The sequence below is a fragment of the Musa acuminata genome, chromosome BXJ1-9 (genome assembly GCF_036884655.1).
Source record: "Musa acuminata AAA Group cultivar baxijiao chromosome BXJ1-9, Cavendish_Baxijiao_AAA, whole genome shotgun sequence".
Classification (NCBI taxonomy): domain Eukaryota; kingdom Viridiplantae; phylum Streptophyta; class Magnoliopsida; order Zingiberales; family Musaceae; genus Musa; species Musa acuminata.
In genome coordinates this window covers 12,940,283-12,957,066 of record NC_088335.1, presented here as the reverse complement: position 1 = coordinate 12,957,066, position 16,784 = coordinate 12,940,283, and the positions used below count along the sequence as shown (strand labels likewise).

Below are 16,784 nucleotides of genomic sequence, written 5' to 3'. Positions count from 1 at the left end.
AAAGCACCAACTAAATGCATCACAAATGATCTATTTATTTGTTTTTTGACTTGAAAAGTAGTTCAAAGGTAAAAAAAAAAGAAGATGAAAATAAAAGAGAGTAGACCTAAAAAAATAATATGAAACAACAGAAGCCAATTAGGGTGAGAAAGACCACATTTATGATGCTCATTCGAAGACCTAAACTACCAGAAGGCGTTCCTGCAAAAGAGGAAGAAAATGTTGGATCATATTATCATCATTACTCACATAACATTATTATTGATCTTACGACACTAAACGTTAAAACACTAATAAATGGATGCAAACAATCATGTATTAGTTAGTAGATTTTGCAACAGTCCTATTAGTCTCATCACTGAAATATAAAGACAACACCAACATGCAAACTTGTGTGGACACTATCTCCATACACAAAGTAGCTGCTTACAACTGAGGTCAGAGAATTCTCTTAATTTGGTGGTTCCAATTCAGTCAATGCTTCAATTAGTATTTGGTTTCCTGATATGGATTTAATTGATTCTAAGTAGAGTATGAGGGAATGTGTAAGTTGTCAATATAGACTACAGTTTCTGAGGAAAAGAAAGGAAAAATATATGCAGCTTGGAAGAAATCAAAACATGACTAGGCTGTATTATGGCTAATATAGTCATGGATAATGGCAATCCCCATATTAGTTTGCATTAGTTAAGATACCCAAATCGCTTTGGAGAATAGAAGATAACATTATGTATTATTTATTGCACAATTAACTACTACACAGGCACATAATCAAGTTAATTCTTTTGATAAAATTACTTTTATCATCGAAAAATAGAGTTGTTGTTCTAAGTTTAGAAATATAATTGGAAATAACTTTCTTTGCTTTAATTCATAACTTAAAAACTGAAATTTATTGCGGATTCCAGTTGATCATAAATGACATTTTTCCTTTTTCTTAGATTGCTAGATTCAAAGACTCTTATTTAAGTAACACATGGTAATAATATATGATTAGATAATCATAGAATTATATGAGACATAAAGGATTTTATTTTTAACATAGTGATGAATCAAGAAACTGTTTACCTTTTGGTGGAGATGTAACATTGAGAGATGGCAATGGTGAGCTTTGAGAAGCTGCATAAAAAAAAATAAAAAGAAATGTCCAATAAGATCAAATAAATATATTCGTTAAAGATAAAATAATCTACTAGTAAAAAGATTAGGTGAATATCTATCGTTTTTTAAGAAATCTTAAAAAAATAAGAATGATGAATGTAAATAAAAAAATATATATATTGAGGGAAAAGAAGAATAAAAATATTAATCTATAAATATTGTTCCTCTGATGAAGAAGTAAAAGGTGTCGAGAAATGAAGAAATGGATTCTGGAGAGGCATTGCTCACCTGAAGAGTTGTTGCACTTGCCTAAATCTATTGGACGCAATCCACAACGTGGAGGAAGATCCCTTACGGCCTGTCGAGTGACATTGAAGGTCTGGAGGAGCTCTTGGCTGTAGAATATATCACAGAGGCAATCGACATCGTTGGCCAATGCAAACTTGAGCGGTATGCAGCACACCACCGTGGGCTGCTCCGAGGAGTGCAGAAAAGATACGCATGGCATCAGCTTGCTGAGGCACACCGGCACGCCGGAAGCTCCTCCATTTTGCGACGGCGCAGCGGAAGCCCATGAAGTCACTAGGAGGAGGAGGAGAAGTTTCATGATGGAATGCCCCTCTCTCTCTCTCTCTCTCTCTCTCTCTTTCTTTCTTTTGGTTTCTCTCTCCGTTTATCTGCAACACTACGAGTAAGAAACTGGTGTGAAGGAGAATAAGAATCTAAGAGTAGATTTATAACTCTTTATCTGATGACCTTTTCTTTCGGCATGAGAACTTAGTTTGCTTGCTGCGTCGTCGTCGTAGATGGAGTTCTGTTAGAGAAATTCTTGGTCAGAGAGAGAGAGAGAGAGAGAGGGAGAATGGATCGGTGTGGATAAGAGTTACTATGGTAGAGATGATCGTATCTTTTAATCAGCCTATAACTCGTGGGCTCTTTTAGGACAAAGAGAAGAACCGGCAGTCGAAGTTAATGATGGGATTGCTATGTTCATCCAAAGTTGGAGAATTTGGTGCATTTAACAATAGGCACACGAAAATATAAGATATATGGGTTATGTTTCACGTAGTTTTTACATACATACATACATGTCGATAGAGTATCGTAATGTAATGTCGATTGAGAAAATTATGTCGATTGGTTCATCATCCAATTTGCAATGTAATGTGATGTTTCTTAATCGATTGAAAAATTATAATCAAAACCACTTAGTGATAAGTCTCTTTTAATCATGGGATTGATGAATATATTTAGACCCTCCTCTATGGGTCTGAGCTGCTACTCCAAACAGTATAATCACTAGAAAAACAAAGACCTCCTCTATGGGATTGATTAGTAAACCATGTTTCACATTAGCCTAATTTTTTTTTTTGAAAAAAACCTTAATCTATTACATGAAATAATTCAGCAGGTCATATTGCTGCATAACCAACTTGAACCTTTTCTCTTTTTTTTTCCAAATACAAAAGGGTAGTTCTCTTTTGGATTTTTCTTTTTTCAAAACTCAGCACTTAGCATCATACCGATACACTGCAATCGGTACCCGAAATTACAAACATTGACCTGGAGGAACATCATTCCAAACAGAAGACTCTTCGAGATCATACACCGCTTACGACCAGGACATGATTCACTTACCACAACAGTACCAACGAAAAAGCTCGCCAAAACAAGTACACGTTTAAACTAAATGAGTGCAGAAAACAATAGCAAAGGGTAAACACCACAACGGCAAAGCATGTTCTCTCTTCAAATGGTGGTTCAAGAGTGGCAGCAGCGATGACAAGGAGGGTGTACAGATCATGTGCCGGCCTTACGGCGGCCGACACGAGCAACGAAACCAGCTTTGATAGGAGCAACTGAGCGCGAAGAACCACACTGCAAATCGAATGATTTAATCAAGACAAAAATGAATGCAGGAGCATTATATCGCAAACTAAACATAAAACAGAAACAAAATCACCACTAGTTGTAATTTTCTTATCAAAACACCAGGATCCTCTGCTGACTCCACCGAAAAAAAGGAAATACACTACGTCTCAAACCCACCAGAAACCTTTCTAATCAAAAAGTCAGAAAATCACAAGGGAAAGACCCACTGTAATTCTGTCATTCAAAGTGCCTCAGAGTTTTGCAGATTCTTATCATAATTTAAAAAATCAAACAATGTAGGCAACAATTCTGCAACTCATCAAAGGCACGTATCAATCAGTATGGAATATCTTTTGGAAACAAAATTGGATCATAATGGGGGGGCTCAATCAACAGAAAAGGAAAATTTTTATAGGAAATGACATAAGTGGAAAATTGGAGACTTCTTCCTTTCCTGTCTCTTTTTTTCTGGAGTGACAGGGACAATTTTCATCATATTATAGCTCAACTACAACACAAACCAGTATGAAGTATAACGTGTCCCTCTTCACAATGATATTTTCAAAGAAGAGGGAAAAAATAACTCAGTTGAATCTTTATGCCCGATACCGTGTCGAGATTGCAGCCTCGAAACAACAAAGGATTCTCATCACAAAATAATTAAACAATGCATGCATCATCAAAGCCCTTGCAAACAAAGAAGCAGCACAGTAGGAATGCAGTCTATGAAACAAAAATTAAATTATGGTTCGAAGTGTTTACCTGCTCACATCGAAGAAAGAACAATCGGTTTTCCTTGGAAAGGATTGTGTCTGGACTTTTGCAACCATTACATATAACATATTCATCTGCAAGAAAAGCCGGGAATGAGCTAAGTCAGTAAAATCATCATAATTTATTTTACCCATTATGTAAGTATCAAACTAGTTTCCCATTAGACTTTTCATGAAAGATATTCTGAATCACCAAGTACTATTTTACCGACTTCAGAAGTCAGAACCAATAGGCAAATACCAACTAACTTACAGGGCCATGCTTCCCTTCCCCATGATAAAATCCTACAAGGTTGGGACACTCAGCAAGTTGACCATTATTTCTGTTGTTATCAGAATGGCCATCCTTCAATATCTGCAACTCAGGCATATTGCAAGATACCACATTTTAATTTCTCTACATCCATTCCTAGCATTGCCCTCAAGCTGGAAACTATGAGAACTGGCTAACCAAGAATAATTAACTATGTACACAACCAGACTATAGCATACAAAATATATCATATATGATAAGCACATATGGATTGCATGCACACCTACAAACATGCAAAAGATATACACATATAGGAAGTTATTTTTAGACAGGATTACACAATCATTACCAACATTCAAACAAGTTACTGATAAATCCATACTTAAAGATCACAATAAACAAGCTCTACATGGAACAGTTACTATCATAAAATTTTGACAAACATGTATTTAACTTACTGATGTATCTTCTTAGGATACCCTCAAAATTTTTTGGAGCAAACCTCCCCTTAACCACCAGTCTCTGCTGCCCATCAAGGGATCCACTTGTTCCCATTTCAGCAAGCAAGAAATTCATTACATGCTCATGTTGCCTATGCATCCTGTGGACCAAACAGTCTTTCAGTACGCAGCTCATAGTGCATATGTTCTTGACACAATTTGCTAAATTGTAAACTTTACAACCATGATCATTCAACAGATATGCACATCGTTACACTTTTACAATCTTATTCTCAATTCAAAACTGTAAATATCATAAAGAGGTAAGACACTCACTAATACAAAATTAGATGTTTAAAAGGCATATACAGTCGAATTTGTGTAATAAAAAGTTACCTATAGAATCAGCAAAAGATAAACAAATAACACAGTGAAGGAAAGGATTAGCGTTGTACGTTTTGCAGAGATCCATAAAATTAACAAAAACTGTCTTCTTAGTTCCTTCTCTGAGAACTTGTGGAGGCCTTATGACTGTCCGACGCCTATCTCCGGCAAGATCTGGATTATTCTCGCGTAATATATTAAACACCCTACCCAGCAGCTGCATGATCAATGATAAAACATCAACCTTCCAGTGGTCAAAAGAAAATCTTTTAGAGGACACAATATATATCAAGTGAAAAACTGTGCAACAGATAAAAACGCAGACAAGCACTGCAGACAATTTCCATGTGACATATAAGGTCAACAACAAAAGCCAGCTGGCTATACATGTGGTATTGTTCCCACAAAGAACTTGCTACACAAGATCATTTACGACGGAAAGTGTGCTACCATCAGGTTGGTATTACATGACTGGCACAACTTGGTTACTTTGCATGTCACATCGACCAGTGTGAAATGGTATAGCGTGCGCCAGCAAAAGCAGCCTATGATGGTACCAAAGAGATGTCAACGCCAAAAGGTCATAGTTATTTTGAACACATATAATTAAAGCCTGGAAACACAAGGCCGGAACCAGAATGGTTAACATCCAACATCCTTGGTCCATCTGTTGTTCCCACCACACTTATGACCCAATGCCTTCATAAGCGAAATGGTGCATATACATGATCCCTGTATGACCCAAAACACCCTTTTAAAACTTGTGATTAATATAATCTTTGGTTGGACATGAGACGGAGCTACAAATGGTAGAACTATTGCATCATAATTTGCAGCTTATGGATGCCACTAAATCTGCTCCCTGTCCTGGTACATGATGGGAATAAGTTTAGTTATTCAACACAAGACATCATCTAAATGAATCGAAGTTGAGAAACAATCACCACCGGAATACACAAAGTAGTTTTTTACTTCAATTTAATTAAACCAAGATGAACAATGGTCAGTGGCTTAAATCCAATCATTAGCATAACCAAAGGTAACTTGTGAACCTATGTTTTTAATCTGATCGTGTGCAATCACATGTCCATAACTAATTCGATCAGCAGAAAAGTTGAGGTACACTTACATTCTTCACGACCTTGCATAGACAGTCTATCCACATAAAGTTTACCTTAGCTTCACGACCTTGCATCCTAAAACCCAACACTCTTCAATTGAGTTGACAAACAATGTGATATAACACAAAATACAAACAATTCACTACTTAGGCTCGGGTGGAATGCAGAAAAATGATTGCTAAAACAAAGTAACAAAACTGAATAAAGATAAAGAAAGCATACTACCATAATCAACGCATTTGATTAACAAACTCCAGAACAGCAAGGTAATTCGTAAGAAAATAAATTCAGCACACCTCATCATACTTATAGTCACGATCAGTTCCTTCCCACGGGTATCGAACAACTCCTAATACAATGCCCTCTCCTTCCTCATCCCCTCCAATCTGATCGCCTGTATCATGATAAAAATGATAAATAATGTTTACTAACGAGTGGTGATCTAACTTATGAATTGCTAAAAGCATAGTGTTTGCTAAACTATCCTGAAATCTTCAATCTCAAGAGAAACCAACATAGCACATCAAAATAAAAAAGAACTCTACCATTAAGATCTTCTCCAGCATCTCCATTCTCGTCATTCAAAAAGTCAGTTTCCACCTTAATCAACAACACAACAAAAATGTGATATTGTTGTGCAACAATATAGCCACAAAATATTAAGAAAAACCACCGAACATCATGCTAATGCGTCTACACTTACTGGTTTCTTCTTCTTCTTCTTCAGGCCAACAAAACTAGGCTCACTTACGTCGTCAACTGCAATGCACCAACATATCAATGTGAGCTAGCAGAAGTCCGGACATTTTAAGCTGATTGATCGAAGCATAAGTTTTCAACATGACGTGTAAACCAAACAGCCTTTGGAGATAAATCAGTGACAGGATCAGAAACAGCATTACCTGTTAAACTTTCTGCCTTCTCAGTGAGTTTATCCACCTCCTCAGCAGGATCTTGAATCACAACCTTCTTTTTTTTCTTCTTCTTGGTTGAATCAAAGGGCGCCAACTACAATATTCGATCAAAAATATATTACACTTAAAGACAGGAAAAAAAAAAAGGTCTCATCATCATATGAGGTCATGTATAGAATTTGGTAATGTTTTGCAAATGGCTAGTAGACCGAACACGCGCGAATAGCCGCCAATCATCAAAGGAAAATAACCAGAAAAAAATAGAGAAAGGCAGTTACCGGCACAAAATTGGATAGATAGTACGAATCTGATTAGAATCAATCAAAAGCATCAAGATGAATCAATTGGCAAAATGGCTAACTAAAGAAACACGGTCCAACTCACGAGATTAGTAGAACAAGGTCAGGAAACCTTACCTCCGGCACCTCCTCTTTCACATCCTTTGGGTTCTCTTCCGCCATGTTGCCTATCTTAAGAACCCCCAAACCTAAACCTATCAACAAAAACAAATCAGCGAACAGCTTCGTTCCACCAACTACACAGACCATCAAATGGGGATTTCTGGAAGACCAGACCTAGCTCCACTTTGTTTAAAGGAAAATTGAAGGCGAAATCATAGGGAACCGATCACCTCGATTCCTCTCTCGAAGATCGCGGAACACTTGGGTCGGAGGATCCGGTTCTTTATCATCTTTTGTAACAGTTCTCTTTTTTGCGTTTATAAGGGTTTGTGCCAAACGAGTTTTTTTTTTTTTGAGAAAAAATTGAAATCCACTCAAATAGGAATTGAAATTAATTTATCTGAAAATATTAAAATTCTTTGGAAATCTTTAAATAACAAAATTGCTCGTTTGTTATTATCATAACCACTTGAAGTAAAAAAAAAATAGGAAGTGGAGTTTTCAATTAATTTACGAGCATTGTAAAACTGATCCCATCATGATTTGTGTTTTCTTTCGGTGCACGTAAATGTCGAAACATTTCCGATTAAATAGTTGAGAACCAAACCGACAGAAGGTTGCTTGTTGAATAGTTAACATCGAAGTAACATGTATCATTTTTTATTTATTTTGATAATGTGAGATAAAGATTTTTTTTCATCAAAATAAAAAAACATATCATGAGACCACAAAGACGAATCAACTGAGCGTCAAGAGTAAGAGTTTCTTGAACGTGTGCCAAAGGACCTCTTAGAGTTTTTGGAAATGTTCATCATAATCGAACATGATCAATCGAGGGATGAAGTGTGCAATAAACGAGACAGACAGACAGACAGACGAAGAAGGTGGCGCAACCACATACGCACGCGGGTTGTTAAGGAGGAACAACAGCATTTAAACTAAAATGGAAAAATGTAAAATGCACGAGTATATAATATAATGCACGAGAGAACAAAGAGAGATATTTCATATCGCAATTCTACTCGCAGCGTATACGAGTCTAGTTGCAATATATACATGTTGCAAATGATTTATTTACACTATTAAACGCTTTGATCCACTTGTTGACAAGCAAAACCTGCTAAATACATTGCCGCATGGAATCCCACATCACAAAGATAACTTGCTTTTAGAAGGAATTGATCGCCAAGCTCTACACTGACTTGGCCTCTTCAAATCTTGTCCCTTGTCAAAATATTGCTCACTTAAGATCATGCTTTACTATGCTAACTCACTGGTAATGCAACTACATCCATATCGTTTCCTGACCTCCCTCCCTAGTGGTGTTACCAAACCAGCATTAGATGGTGGAACAATAGGCCCACCAAATAGCAAATACAATCTATGAACTTAACCTAAAAGTTTTGCCTTCTGTTTGACCTCCCCAAAAACATGAAATGAGTCAGCTCAATGGGTGTGTGAAATGTTATTGACAAGAATGTCTGTGTAAACATAACAAGACGAACTATATAAACAATAAATTGATCGTCAGTGGTATAATGTTGCTGATAACAAATTCTATATGATATATTTTTTTAACCTAAAACATCAAGCAATATGCACCACATTTTGGCTGAGAGAAGATGGGAGACCCTGAGAGACAACCCATGAGGAACGTACATGAAAACTTTACCAAAAAAGGAAAAACAGTAGGATCAACATATCTAGATTTACGGGCAATTTATACCTTTCTTCATCGTAGCGGGAGAGTAGCATCAGTTGGAGCTTGGCATGATTGATCCAGCAAGCGTATCTTATGCTCAAGCTCAGGCCCATTGGCACCGATGAGCTTATCCAGCTGCTGCCCATCTTTCAGAAAGAAGAATGTGGGGGTTGCTGAGATGTCCCACGACAAACAAAAATCCTGCAACAGAGATTCAATCTAAACAGCTATTGCCAAAGCATGCCTTTCATAATTCAAGCAGCAATTATACAACTCTGAAAATAAAAGTGAAGTGTACTGAACAGTGTTTCACGCTTTCATGTTCATGATGCTTTGCAGAAAATATTTTCCTGAAAATTATGTTGTTCACTGTCAAAGATGATCACAATTGTTATAGGGTTATTTTAGATTAAAAGGTCCAAGAAACAATGCCCTATCATAATATGCTTAACAGACAACAATTAGAAATCTTCATAAAATGGAATGCAGGAGAGGTATGGTTGACAAGTGAACGGAATGCAAACCAAAGTTGTTCTGACTGCATCTCATGTTTCACATTTTACTGTGAAAAGCTTGCTCTTGAAGTTCTACTATTGTACATTGATGATCAACAATCTTTTGCCAATCAACCTGCTCCCTTTTGTTTCAAACTACAATGATAAGCTCTAAGAAGTGTTCTTTAGAAAGTTAAGACCAATATCACGATCTTCGCAGAATAAATTTAAAAATGCATCCCAAGGGGACCAACAACATCAGGGATCAAATAAAGCTTTGATCCAATGAGTGAACTCAACTGTAAAAAGTTACAGAATTACAAATTTGAATCTTCAAGCATAGGCTACTACAGAATCTTTAATATTGAAAGATTTTGTTCATTCTAACTTATAGTGAAGATAGCTGGAAAAAGACACAAGTTAAAACACATGGAGGCCTAGAATCATACTGGGGATATTGTGGAACTGAGTTAAAATGCAAAGGCATTACAAATTGAGTCCATAAAATTTTCTTTCTTTTTTCTTTTTCCAAAAGCCAAAATGCTAAAGAAGCATCTGTCTCCATACCTTGTCAAGGGAACATTTAGCCTAAATGTACTTATTTAAACAATTTTAAGGTCCTTTATGCAAAAAGTAACAGGAGTTATTACCAAGATAATCCAATTCAGGTTTTCAAACATGATCATTTCATTTGGTTTCCGTGTGAAGTGTGAACACCAGTCAATAGTTAGCCAATGGCTTCTTTAATTTTAAGGGGACTATGTAGCTTGACTTTAGGGAATTCTAGAGAATTTCTTAGACCAAAATAGATAAATGGCAGTGCTAATATCTCAAGCTGTACCAAGAAAACTTGTGAGGGCATAGCAAAAGGCAATCAAAGAATTAATAGCCCAAGGATACAAATTTGATCCTACTCAGGCAACCTCAAGGATAGCAAATGTAGGTACAAAAGGATAGCAATTGGAAGAAAGATGGGAAGTGGGAACCAGGCTAGAAAAAATCAGGCATCTTCAACAACAATGGCACAAAATATATTCAAGCATCAAACAAGGAATGCAATTGTCTAAATGACGATGAAAGCAGATCTTACCATCAAATTATCCACATCTATTGTCACGAATATCAGTGAAGGATACTTTTCAGATAGCTCCCTGTAAACAGGTGCAACCGTCCTGCATGGACTGCACCAAGTTGCACTGAAGTTTGCCACAACCTGTAAAAGGTTAAACAAATGCACATTAACCGCATGCATTCAGATGCATCCATGGACGAAATTTATAAGCTTTTGTTTGTAATTGTTAGGAAGAGCTCTCCTTACAGAAGTACTAACATCAAAAAGGTGTATGTAACTTACGGTAGTTGGACACCAATATAATCTGAAAGCATAACACCTAGCGTAGATTTAGTTATAACCATGTGGACTATTCACATCTTTGTTCTAGAGTAACAGTCTCTACAGCAGTATCACACCTAGCATAACTGTAAGGTAATCAGTGGTAGTTGTTTTTCCTTACAACAGGCCCTCTCCTTTTGTTATCACCTATACAGCAGGATTTATATTGACGGTTTGATTAATTGGTCTGTATTATATATGATGTGCAACCCTACCAGTCTCTTTACCTTCCATATAGTCTTGCTATAAAAAATGAGACCTTTGTCAAATAAAACTTCAGTTTCCACTTTACTAGTATTTTTCCCATGGCATTCTTATCTTTTTCTATTGCTACCTGAAATTTTGATGATATCCTATTTCCATGGAACAATTAGGAATAAAAATACGTAAATCTTGTTTCCCCTAAATCAACTAAGCTTTTATTTGTTTTTGTGGGATGTTATGTCGCACTGTAATAACTACAAGTAAAGTTTATATTTTTCTCTAATGGACCCAATAGGCATCTGATATATTGACCTGAGATGAAACAATGATCTGTACTTGTTTGAAAACAATCATATGCAAGAAGTGCTGCATCAAGGTCCACTTGGGATGGTATGACCCAACTCGATAAGATAGCATCAGTACAAGATTACAAATTAATCTCAGTGATGACAAAGTCCTAACAGGGATAGGATTACTTGGAGATTTTTCTGAGTAGTGAAATATTTTAACAGATCCCATAGCATCCATTCAGAAATGAATCTAGCATAAGATGAAAATGGTTTATCAACACATTCTAAATCTAGCTAAGTAGTCAAAGACGGAAGAACTGCTGACTTCATAAAAAAATGAGCTTCAGTTTCATACTAAACTATAAATTCAATTAGCACCCTGATTTAATGATGAAATCCAGAGCAATCTGTTATTCTTACAGCTGCAAGTGCTTTGCACAATTGCAAGTAGACTAAGATTAATCAGAAGTCTCTAAGAACCAAATATGCAAGCATGCCATGAAACTTCAATTGTTCATCTACATATGTGATTCTGTGATGTATTAGCAATTTAGGAAACAAATACATGTGGGTTCTCTAATGTTGCTTACTATCCTGCCATCCTTGTTTGCTTCTGCAATCTTCTGTTCCCAGTCACTTTTGCTGGTTATTACATGCACATTTCCACCTCGAAAATCTACCTCATCTTCATTGCCACTATTTCTCACATTCTAGTAAAAAAAAAAAAAGAACCATTAGGCGGTAGCTAATATCATCTAATATGATAAATGCCAGAGAAACATGCTTAACTAATCTGATATAGAAGATAAAAGACATGAAGTTCGAAAACAGGGTCTTAACCAGGAACAAATGACAATCAGACATACAATCAGGAAGAATGAATCAAAACCAGCAAAGCATCAGTTTAAGAGAATCTGAGTTTCCTTCTTTGCAGAGGTCATAAGTAGCAACATTTTCCAAAGCCATGCAATCAGAATGAGTGAATAAAAACCAGCAAAACTTCATTTTAAGAGAACATCTGAAGGTTCGGTGCAGCCAACAAATCATGAAGAAGCATATAGCACTGTCAAAGCTGCAACATGTGTTGTGGGACCTAAATCCTGAAATGATGCAAACAGCAGTAACTTAACAACTCAACCTCATAGACCTCAGATATATAACCACTGAACTGCAAGCCCAGCCCCCTCTACTTTAGAAAATAGTATGTAAAACAAGAAATGAATGAGACGCTAATTGTTAAAAAAAATTAGTACACAGATAAATGGTGGACAAAGAAAGGGTCAGGAAGAACACAGGCAGCATTGGAAAAACTCACTAAGAAATAACTTGTAAATGTTCACTAAAAAGAAATAATAACTCATAAATGTTTGAACTGTAACCATAAGCAGTCACCATAATTTCTGCTCTTATCTATGACAATAACTGACCTTTCTTATGCAGTTTCCCATTTGACTTGAGCGCCACAGTACAAACAAGAAGTTCACCAGCCACTGCTGGAAAATAAAAACTGAAGAAAAAGATTATTTTCATAACCTGAGGGGAGAACTTAGATGCTAAAGAAAAATAAGACCAGCTAGATCTGTAATTCAGGTTAAATCATTACTGTAATTCAGAAACAGAAAATAAATTTTCAGTTGAGGAACATAAACTCTCAGAATAATCAGAAGCAAGAAGTATAAATAACTAGATTTCGTAACAAAGGTGTTCGATTCTAACAGTTTCTCATGTTCAAAATATAGAACTCTTGCAGATCATCAACTGTAATAGGAAGGGTCAGAAAGCAAGAATCAAGAAGTGTAAAAACTCATGATGGATAATTCTAATTGCTAGATTCAAAAACAAGAAACTAATTAAGATAAGGACATTGTCACAAACGAATAATTCAATATTATGTTAAGTGGTAAAAAATTGAGGCGAGGACAACTTTGTGTCAAATTCAAACATGCATCTGATGAAAGAGGAAAGGATGCATCCAAACCAAATGTTGAATCACTCACAACAATTATTAACAATTAGTCCTAGAGTACTTCTTGATTAGCTTCCTTAGGTGAGGAACAAGAGTGCTAACCTCAATAAATTAATCAAATGGTTCTGCTTCTGCGCTGATTATCAACCTGTGTGTGCCTTGATCAGGAAAGTTCACTCATGAATAAAGGGATCTGAATACAAACATCAATATTATGCCTTAACCCATAATAGAAAATGAGCACATAACAGTTATGTGACCCCAGAAGCATCTTAATTTGTATTTCAAGACCATAAGAGGCTTGTCTATTGTTTATTTGTACTTCGAGACCATAAGAGTATCTTAATTTACATGTATAACCCCTCTTAAATTAAATCTCATAACCATACCAGTGATGATGTATATATATATACATTTTTAATGACCTTTTGCAGGGTACTTATTGCAAAACCTCAAATTATGAACTTACAACTTACACAAGCGTATAAAGACTAATAAAAAAGTGTTCAAAGATTCTAATCTACTATGTAAAACCATGTAAATGTACCAGAAGGCACTGAACTTAGTTTGAGGAAGGCCAATATATGTATGTAACTAATTTTGTTGACTTCTGAATTTAGTGCACAGCCTTTCTTGCCGAAAGGAATAAGATCATAAGGCTGGCATGGTCCAAGAGAATATAGGCAATTAGGAAGAGGAGTGTGATAAAAGTAACATCTAACTTCTCTTTGTGTCAAGCATTTAATAGTCGTAAAAGGAAACTAAAATTTAATACTGAATTAGAAGTCTACCATAAATGAACTCCAATACAGGCATTAGAGGTAAAAAGTCAATACTGGATTGAAGGTCTCCAATGAATGACGTGTCAGAATTAACTTAATAGTCTTAGACCAAGCCCTTTCCAAAAGAAATACATGCTACAGTTGGTTGTTAGAGAAACTCTTGCACTTGATAAATGAAGCACAATGCAAACAACTTTGCTAGAATACTTGCTAGTCCATTGACAGAGAATCCATTACAACCCAAAAGATTGAGCTCAGAGGTTATGGCTCAACTTGTAAAATGCATATAGCTAAACTTGTAGTTCCTTAGCTATGTTGGATTATTCTCAATTGTCCAACAATTTTATTCGTTTAAAGAACACTAGGATGACGTACACCTGGCAGTGATCAAGCATGATGTAATTCTCTGTTCTTGTTGTTGGGAACTTGGGTTACTCTTTGATGGTATTATTGTGTGAATACCATTCTTTAACAAAAGCACAAACTTTCATTATGCTTACTACATCACATCCTTTATATTTAATGTCTTTCCTTCGTTGTTTCCTGTGACAGCAATCTTCCACGATTTTCTCAGGCAAGTCAGCTTTCCATTATCAGTTTGTTTTTCCCCAAGGTAAAACGTTTCTCTATGCAGCTCAGATATTTGCTTTTTATTCCATTGCATGAGTCAATTTGACTCCATCAATGTAATAAATAGCTTGACAAATAGCACCATGATGCCACAACCACCACAACAACAACAATAACAAGGAAATCTTTCCATCAACCAAGCAATAATAGTTAGCAATCGCACTCCATCGTAAAACAAAAGTTAGCAATCACAAGCTCATAGGTCCAAAAACCTACCTTGCGACAGCGTGCTTTTATAATCTAAACATAGAGCTCGATCCGCCGTGAGCCACGATCCACAAGTGCGCTGCAGTGAGACTAGACGTACACGTCAAAATCATTCAAAGAAGGCGCAAAGAAAGGAACCCCCCGACATAATCCGAGGAACAAGATTAGCAGCAACAATTACTACCAGGACAACCGAGTAGGTTCCGATCACGCCAAATTCTTCTCTTACGGAGAGCAACAGGAATGAATCAAATCGAGAAAACAATACCTACATGATCGCGGTTCCTCTTCTACGGATGCTCGTAGTGATCAATTCTTCGACGATAGGAGGGGCACAATTGGGTGGCGTTGGAATCGAAATGAGCGATGAGGAAAATGACCGGGGCATCGGGCGGGCGGTGTCGAGGAGCAGAGGAACCGTTCCCACCACACGATGGCCTCGCCCTCCCACCCGGATGCGGATCCTAATTGTGGAGTCCGTTTTGAACCCGGTCCGAGATGTGTATCTAACAACACATCAAAGGTTCTGCCCGTGACAGCCAACACTGGAATTTACGCATTCGTAATCCAAAAGTCGGTTGTTAACTCGAAGAGAATCTGACGTGGTGCACATCCAGAACAGCTAATCTCGAGAACCGATGGCTCAGCTGACACCTTTGCGTGCGTTCGAAAAGGATCTGTCATTTTGCAACCTCACAGGTCCCGTAAGAACAATTAAGTACAGAGAAAATAAGTCAGTGATAACTGTCTTTTCGACGAAAACACACTCGACGGGAGGATTCCTTATTCAAGTCAGCTACAATAGGCTAATGTTAGCTATATTTTGGTGAAAATTATTACCATTCGAACTAATAGATAATTGATCTATTAATTTTGTTAAACTATCAAAATATTTAGATTGAAAATTTTAATAGTATTTACCAAAATCTTAATCTTATTTATTTTTAATATAAAATTAATTAAGATATTTATAATTTTTTAATTATAATTCAGATTAAATTCTAACGCACGTGAGACATAGTTTTTTTTACTGGATCCTTTCAATATTAGGTTATCTCTAATTTTAATTGTCACAACCCATTCTAAAAGAATAATTAGCCTATTAACTTCGGTCAGCTCAAACCATTGAATGAAATTATCATAATTAAACCGTTATAAATCAATCTTAATTTTATTTATTTTTGATATAGAACTAATTGATATGTTATAAAAATACACGAAGATCTTACATGAATAAAGAAACTTTATTAATTCTTTAATTATCTTACAAGTACTTAATCGACTTTCTTTTCTATTGTAATATTTTTTAATCAATTAATCAAACTAACATCTGCCAAAAAAATATTGTATAATAAAATTTTTGATCCATAATATTTGATAGATGAGTTTGATATATCATTATCATGCTAATATTTTAAATTAAAAAATTTATAGGATAAGTTTTCAAATCTGTTAGTGAATCTAATACATTATCATCAAACTAATATGTAAGATATTAAAAAATTACAAGAAGATTGAAAAACTATACAATAACATTTTAAAGTATATAAGTGAATCTATCAACAAATGTTATAACATATGTTGGATGAAATTTTGACTCATCACCCTTTGAGAAATAAGTCTAATATGTCACAATCCCTTTTTTTTCTCTCTCTCTTGTATGATCGTTCAAATCCTTTCAAGTTTTCTAGTTGAAATATATTATTTTGTTTAGAGCTCAATGATAATTAAAAAAAAAACCAATACAATTGATCTTAGATAATTAGGTTACTATGACTTGTTATAGTATGACATGGAGGGTTTTACAAGGATTCATGGTAAGAATGGAATTGATGTTTTAGTTCAAGCATGAACCGG

At 35.8% G+C, this 16,784-nt stretch overlaps 3 protein-coding genes and 1 non-coding gene across 51 annotated transcripts; all 4 read right to left on the bottom strand.

The window, feature by feature from the left end:
* Positions 1 to 10: 10 nt before the first annotated feature.
* Positions 11 to 1,708, bottom strand: LOC103973959 (non-specific lipid transfer protein GPI-anchored 3-like). Its single transcript, XM_009388665.3, has 3 exons — positions 1,390 to 1,708; positions 1,069 to 1,119; positions 11 to 201 (listed from the first exon to the last, which is right to left on the bottom strand). The coding sequence occupies exons 1-3, from the start codon at positions 1,706 to 1,708 to the stop codon at positions 107 to 109; spliced, it is 465 nt and encodes a 154-aa protein (XP_009386940.3). The 3' UTR covers positions 11 to 106.
* An 810-nt stretch (positions 1,709 to 2,518) lies between these two features.
* Positions 2,519 to 7,581, bottom strand: LOC135593313 (eukaryotic translation initiation factor 2 subunit beta-like). Of its 4 annotated transcripts, none has more exons than XM_065083266.1 (10): positions 7,434 to 7,581; positions 7,275 to 7,351; positions 6,847 to 6,952; positions 6,648 to 6,703; positions 6,490 to 6,544; positions 6,241 to 6,338; positions 4,895 to 5,040; positions 4,458 to 4,600; positions 3,736 to 3,821; positions 2,519 to 2,979 (listed from the first exon to the last, which is right to left on the bottom strand). In XM_065083266.1, exons 2-10 carry the CDS (start codon positions 7,317 to 7,319, stop codon positions 2,902 to 2,904), a joined length of 813 nt encoding a protein of 270 aa, XP_064939338.1. In that variant the 5' UTR covers positions 7,320 to 7,351; positions 7,434 to 7,581; the 3' UTR covers positions 2,519 to 2,901. The 4 variants fall into 4 exon arrangements, with proteins under 4 accessions (XP_064939338.1, XP_064939339.1, XP_064939340.1 ...); XM_065083267.1 differs by having other exon boundaries at positions 7,490 to 7,561; XM_065083268.1 differs by having other exon boundaries at positions 7,275 to 7,345; positions 7,434 to 7,540.
* LOC135594549 (small nucleolar RNA SNORD34) lies at positions 3,218 to 3,304 on the bottom strand. Its single transcript, XR_010480103.1, has one exon. It is a non-coding gene; the product is annotated as a small nucleolar RNA SNORD34 (small nucleolar RNA).
* Positions 7,582 to 8,247: 666 nt separating the features above from the next.
* Positions 8,248 to 15,355, bottom strand: LOC103973945 (thioredoxin H4-1). 45 transcript variants are annotated; one of them, XM_065083247.1, is made up of 8 exons: positions 15,196 to 15,353; positions 14,937 to 15,107; positions 13,411 to 13,501; positions 12,770 to 12,849; positions 11,933 to 12,052; positions 10,546 to 10,668; positions 8,986 to 9,162; positions 8,746 to 8,891 (listed from the first exon to the last, which is right to left on the bottom strand). In XM_065083247.1, the coding sequence occupies exons 4-7, from the start codon at positions 12,788 to 12,790 to the stop codon at positions 8,992 to 8,994; spliced, it is 435 nt and encodes a 144-aa protein (XP_064939319.1). In that variant the 5' UTR covers positions 12,791 to 12,849; positions 13,411 to 13,501; positions 14,937 to 15,107; positions 15,196 to 15,353; the 3' UTR covers positions 8,746 to 8,891; positions 8,986 to 8,991. The 45 variants fall into 45 exon arrangements, with proteins under 45 accessions (XP_064939308.1, XP_064939307.1, XP_064939319.1 ...); XM_065083236.1 differs by lacking the exon at positions 8,746 to 8,891 and adding an exon at positions 8,248 to 8,483 and having other exon boundaries at positions 14,937 to 15,355; XM_065083235.1 differs by lacking the exon at positions 8,746 to 8,891 and adding an exon at positions 8,248 to 8,575 and having other exon boundaries at positions 14,937 to 15,354.
* Positions 15,356 to 16,784: the final 1,429 nt, after the last annotated feature.

What these genes read in the sequence shown, in the direction of transcription:
- LOC103973959 (XM_009388665.3), bottom strand. Translation starts at nt 1,708, where the DNA reads ATGAAACTTCTCCTCCTCCTCCTAGTGACTTCATGGGCTTCCGCTGCG. An exon ending in CAAGTGCAACAACTCTTCAG is followed by an intron (nt 1,120 to 1,389) that starts GTGAGCAATGCC and finishes TTTTTTATGCAG; the next exon opens with CTTCTCAAAGCTCACCATTG. An exon ending in TGTTACATCTCCACCAAAAG is followed by an intron (nt 202 to 1,068) that starts GTAAACAGTTTC and finishes CCTCTTTTGCAG; the next exon opens with GAACGCCTTCTGGTAGTTTA.
- LOC135593313 (XM_065083266.1), bottom strand. Translation starts at nt 7,319, where the DNA reads ATGGCGGAAGAGAACCCAAAGGATGTGAAAGAGGAGGTGCCGGAG. An exon ending in TGAAAGAGGAGGTGCCGGAG is followed by an intron (nt 6,953 to 7,274) that starts GTAAGGTTTCCT and finishes CGAATATTGTAG; the next exon opens with TTGGCGCCCTTTGATTCAAC. An exon ending in TATCCTAAGAAGATACATCA is followed by an intron (nt 3,822 to 4,457) that starts GTAAGTTAAATA and finishes CTTTTCTTGCAG; the next exon opens with ATGAATATGTTATATGTAAT.
- LOC103973945 (XM_065083236.1), bottom strand. Translation starts at nt 12,790, where the DNA reads ATGGGAAACTGCATAAGAAAG. An exon ending in TGGGAAACTGCATAAGAAAG is followed by an intron (nt 12,053 to 12,769) that starts GTCAGTTATTGT and finishes TTTTTTTACTAG; the next exon opens with AATGTGAGAAATAGTGGCAA. An exon ending in CAAACAAGGATGGCAGGATA is followed by an intron (nt 10,669 to 11,932) that starts GTAAGCAACATT and finishes AACCTTTTACAG; the next exon opens with GTTGTGGCAAACTTCAGTGC.